Source organism: Engystomops pustulosus, chromosome 4 (assembly GCF_040894005.1).
Source record: "Engystomops pustulosus chromosome 4, aEngPut4.maternal, whole genome shotgun sequence".
Classification (NCBI taxonomy): domain Eukaryota; kingdom Metazoa; phylum Chordata; class Amphibia; order Anura; family Leptodactylidae; genus Engystomops; species Engystomops pustulosus.
In genome coordinates, this window is record NC_092414.1 from 221653430 (window position 1) to 221659182 (window position 5753).

Consider the following 5753-nt stretch of genomic DNA (forward strand, 5'->3'; position numbering starts at 1 on the left):
ACGGAGACAGCGGGGCACGAAGACATCGGGGCACGGAGACAGCGGGGCACGGAGACAGCGGGGCACGGAGACAGCGGGGCACGGAGACAGCTGGGCACGGAGACAGCGGGGCACGGAGACAGCTGGGCACGGAGACAGCGGGGCACGGAGACAGCGGGGCACGGAGACAGCGGGGCACGGAGACAGCGTATCTCCCGACAAGTAAGCAGATGTGCCGAACATCTGCAATCTATTCTTCACTGTGTTTTTCACTTAAATGATCCTGTGTTCACTGTGTTCACTGTTTTTATTCTATTCTTCACTGTTCTTCACATCTGATAACTTGTCGGGAGATAATATACGCGCAGAACAGTGAAGAATAGATTGAAGATGTTTGCATACATCTGCTAACTTATCAGAAGACATTCTTTTTCAATTAATTAACACATTTTATTCCCGAACCATGGTCCCTTTGAAAAATGCTCGAGTCTCCCATTGACTTCAATGGGGCTCGTTATTCGAGACGAGCACTCGAGCATCTGGAAAAGTTCGTCTCGAATAACGAGCACTCGAGCATTTTAGTGCTCGCTCATCTCTAACTACCAATTATACAATTATACAAGTGCCTATCACAGAAAGAAATCCTGATATTGTGCCCTCCATACACGGTACATAGAGTTACATAGAAACTTATGTGGGCGTAGTAATAATATCACTTTTTCAGAATACTTTACTATCCTGTCATATCCAGATCTAAGAACAGGTTAAATGTGTGCATTAAGTCACTAACTCACTTTACTTTGTATGTGAAATTAAACTTATATTTTTTTAAGAATTTATTCAAATTTTGTGGTATTTGAAAGTTACAACTTTTAGTTTTTTAGTTTTGAAACTTTGTTCCCCACAGAACAAACCTCTGTGGATAATTTCACTGAATCCATTTTCTTTTTATAAGTTCTATACACAGGGGACCACCGGATCCTCTCCGGACTCTCCACACACAGATCTCGCTGTAGATGAAGGTATAAATGGCTGCAGGACGGAGATGTCTTCTAGGATTTCACTATATCACTGGTCGCTCTGTTATCTCGAAGCCACACTGTTCTGCAGACTTCACATATGAACGTTCTGTAGAGATGATGCAGCTGGAGACGTGCGGTGTTTGTGCATCTCCATCTTCTCATCTTTCTGGAGTAAATACAATGTATTCTCCGTCTTACATCTACACAAAATATTACATATTCTTATTTATTGAAAGACACATTGACCAAAATATTGCAGTGCAAGAGAAGAAATTTGTTGCCTGACAAAAGATAAAAGTCTAAAAGGCAGAAAGTAAAAGTAAAAGGGGAAGTGCAGATGAGGCTTTCAGCTCAATATAACAGGTAATAAGTTATTTCATCAGAATGATATACAGAATGTTATGTAATGTACGATGATATAAATTATCTTATATTTTCGTGGGTTCCCATCACCATAATCGTGTGTTTCCTGCCATAATCTGGTGCATGGGATCACTTGAAAGTTGTATTTATCAGTTTTAAGAACAAAGAATTCTGTCTCATTGATTGTATTGATAAAGTGATCTTTTCCAATGCCAAACTCTGTTGTATACCGATACAATGTAACATAGTATATCCATAGTTAGGATAGTTAGGATAAGAACAAATGTGGAATCTCCAAGTGCTAATATCACAACTGTAATGGGCTGAGCAAATGGGATCCTAATTTGTTGATTAATTTCATGTTTTATTTTTATAAAATTTATCTGTTTGTCTTAACAAAAAGACTCAACATAAATGTATCACCTCCAGGTGGTCATGACAAATAATATCACCTCCATCTTTCTTCTGGGGTTTCCTAATTTACAAAACTTCACATTTCCCTTCTTCTCTCTTCTGCTTCTTATATACTGTGGGACAATATCAGGAAACCTTCTTATCATGGTCTTGTATCTAGTGAGTAAAACCCTTCAGTCCCCCATGTACTTCTTCATTACACAGCTGTCATTGTGTGACCTCCTGCTGACCACAGACATTGTCCCCGTCCTTCTCCACACTGTCCTGTATGGAGGAAGTTCTATCACTCTCATCGGATGCATCACCCAGTTTTCTTTTTTTGTCACCTCAGAGTGTTCAGAATGTCTTCTCCTGTCGGTGATGTCCTATGACCGGTATGTGGCCATCTGTAACCCCCTCCGTTATCACTCTATTATGAGTGATGTATATTGTGTATTATCTGTTAATGTTATTTGGTTTCTGGGATTTATCGTAATGTTGGTCTATGCAGTCAGTCTCTATAATCTGTATTTCTGTGGACCACAAGTTATTGACCATTTCTTCTGTGACTTTGAACCTCTAGTGAAGCTCTCCTGCTCTGACACATCGATAATTCATAGTCAGGTTCTCATTCTTGGTTCTGTTTTTGTTGTGGCACCTTTTTTAGTGATAGCAATATCCTATATGTACATTGTCATCACCATCCTGAAGATCCCATCCAATACCGGAAGACATAAAGCCTTCTCCACCTGTAGCTCCCACCTCATTGTGGTGTCTATATTTTATGGGACATTAATGATTGTTTATATGTTTCCAACAGGAGGAGAATCCCTGACCCTGAGTAAGGTCCTGTCCCTGATGTATACTGTAGTGACCCCACTGCTTAACCCCATCATATACACCCTGAGGAACAAAGACTTTAAAGAAGCTTTTCATAAACTTATAATTAAAATTACATATAGAGGGATATTTTGAAGTCTATACAAGCATCTACAAAAAGTAGAGCCCTCCTGGATTTCTTCAGTAGGTATCGCATGATGTGGGATATCCAGAGTTTGTATAATGTTTATTTTTTTGGCAGCAAAATAATATTTAATTATTATTTATTTTTGGTAATATGTCATTACACACAAGCACTTTTTGGGGCAGATTTACTTACCCGGTCCAGTCGCGATCCAGCGGAGCGTTCTGCGATGCTGATTCGGGTTCTGCCGGGATTCACTAAGGTTGTGCGCCCGATGTCCACTAGGTTTCGCTGCTGCGCTGAAGTCCGCCGGAGTTCACCTTCTCTGTCTCAATGTATGTGAGTGCTATTTTTGCAACATAAATTTTTTTTAAATTCTGCCATTTTTCCAAATCCGTCGGGTTTTCCAACCCCATACCCCCCGATTTCTGTCTTGTGAAAGCCGGCGCCGATGCACCACAATCCGATCGCATGCGCCAAAATCCCAGGGCAATTCGGCGCAAATCGGAAAAATTCGGGAAACCCGGCGGAAAAAAGCGATTCGGACTCTTAGTAAATGTGCCCCGTTATGTGTTCTTATCTACCCAAGGATATCTCTTTCACATAGGTAAAAGTAGGCTTGTTTATAATAGCTACAAAGTTAACTTTACAATACTCAAGGAAGAAACAATAACTACTTATGAGCATATGAGCCCAAAGAATTTCTCTTAGGTTATAAATTGAATTTTGTTTTAATAGAAACTCTATAGTTCACAATCCATTAGGAACTAATATCCTCTCTGTAACTCCTAAATGATTCTCCAGTATTTGAACACTATACATGGCTATACAGATAGCCAACGTAACTCTGCCCCCTGTAACCAGACCTCTTCACCTTAAACCTGGAGTCAATGGTGGTGGCCAAATGGTCTAAACCCGGTCTATAAAAGGACCATGACACACTTAAAGTCTACTAAATGATAATCTGCTACTGACAAGTACACAACCACACACCTCCCTTGTCTTCTTGACTGCATCCCATGTTTTGTTCCCTTATGGATCTCCATAGGAGCATGGATATGTCTGAAACTATTTTCTTTTATTTCCCTGCCAGAGATAAAACCTCAATTGTCACTTATTTTGGCTTCCAATCCCATCCACACTACCTTACTGTCGGCCTTCATTTTGTATCATATTGCCCTAGACACGACCCAGTAACTTCTGACTTAGGGTCTGACTTAGGAGCTCAGAGACACTGACTGATTACTTCCTGCCTGCACATCGTGAGCAGAGAGCGAGGCTACAAAATACAAGCTACAAGGATATAAGTGATCCTGGGGAAGGGGGGAGGCAGGCACATATCTGTGAGATGTAGCAGCGATGTGTGATGCATCTCATACATCTCATCATCTCTCATCTATCTCATCTCTCTTTCTATTTGTCAGTGTGTTTGTACAATATCAGAAGCCAGATGAAAGTGTACATACACCTGTACCCTGATAATGTAACCACATTGTCACCCCACAGAGCTAGATGGGTCTTAATGTGTCTGCTCAGAGTGTCCCCACCCACACCCTGGGATTTTAAACTGAGCAGCCTAGGGAGTGATAGGAGCTAAAACAGCAATAAAACCGAGTAAATTGTAAAGTAAAGGATTAAAATGATCTTTATTGTGTTAACATCACTAGGGGATTGAGATGTGAGAATTTTCTTTCGTGGGAAAACCCCTTTAAATTGAACTATGCCCCTCTTACACTGAAATAAATGGGCAGGGACTAATCACCCTCCCATTTAGTTTATTTAGTATAAAATAATTTTTTTCTGTCTGGCTGCACCTTAACCTTTAGTTGATATGAAATACACGGCAATATCTGGCTGGGCACAATAGCTCATAGAATTTAATTTTTCTCAGGGAAAAAAAAAAAATGCCTGAGCGCAATTGAAATCAGGCAAAGTCTGACAGAACTGTGTCACATGCCTCATGTTAAAGGTGCACAAAAAATAAAAGTTGTGCCCTCTGTCGTAGCAGTGCAGGGGGCGCCAGCATTTGTTACATAAATGAACCCCTTTATTCCAGACCAACAAAGATGATGGATGATACACCTCGCTGTAGCCTGGAAACACATAAGGCTTCTGTTTACGTTTAAAACTTTTGCTCTATCTACAACTTATTCCCAAACTACTTCAAGGCTGACACAGACACCAAATTGGGAATCAATGGGGCAGATTTACTTACCCGGCCCATTCGCGATCCAGCGGCGCGTTCTCTGCACAGGATTCGGGTCCGGCCGGGATTTATGAAGGTAGTTCCTCCGACGCCGCCAGGTGGCGCTGCTGCGCTGAAAAGCATTTCAACCCGCCGGAATACACCGAGCTGGACGTGGTGAAGGTAAGCGCTTCCCAAGCGACACTTTTTCGGTTTTTAAATGCGGCGGTTTTTCCGAATACGTCGGGTTTTCGTTCGGCCACGCCCCCCGATTTCCGTCGCGCGCATGCCGGCGCCGATGCGCCACAATCCCGGGGCAATTCAGGTACAATCGGCGCAAATCGGAAATATTCAGGTAACACATCGGTAAAACGCGAATCGGGCCCTTAGTAAATGACCCCCATCATGTTTCTCAATTCTCCTTCATTATACCAATTTTTTTTTTATATTTATTACAAATATTTCCCATTCATGTGCCTAGTCACTTCTTCCATCAGTACACGCTCTGTTTAAAAGGTTTCTCTGGAAAGATGTCCACACCGGAAAAGCTTAGGACCGGTGAATACAAAAGGGGGCTAATGGTTTCACACAGTGGGGCACATTCACTTACCCGTTGTTGCGATCCCTGATCCGGAATGTCCGACGATCATGCATTGTGCCACGATTGACGTAGATCATGCGCCCGATTTCCTGCATGTGTCGCTTCACCCGCTCAGGTCCGCCTGAGTTCACCATCTTCTTCCTGGTGCATGTAAGTGCTTGGACTAGCGACACAATTTTAAAGTTAAATCCCACGCTCAGTCCGAATCAGTTGGATCACCCGATGGCCCCCCGTTTTGTGTTGCAT

At 42.1% G+C, this 5753-nt stretch overlaps 1 protein-coding gene across 1 annotated transcript; it reads left to right on the forward strand.

The window, feature by feature from the left end:
• The first annotated feature begins 1799 nt into the window (after window positions 1–1799).
• Window positions 1800–2732, forward strand: LOC140128711 (olfactory receptor 5P52-like). The gene has a single exon (XM_072150409.1). It carries the CDS (start codon window positions 1800–1802, stop codon window positions 2730–2732), a length of 933 nt encoding a protein of 310 aa, XP_072006510.1.
• Window positions 2733–5753: the final 3021 nt, after the last annotated feature.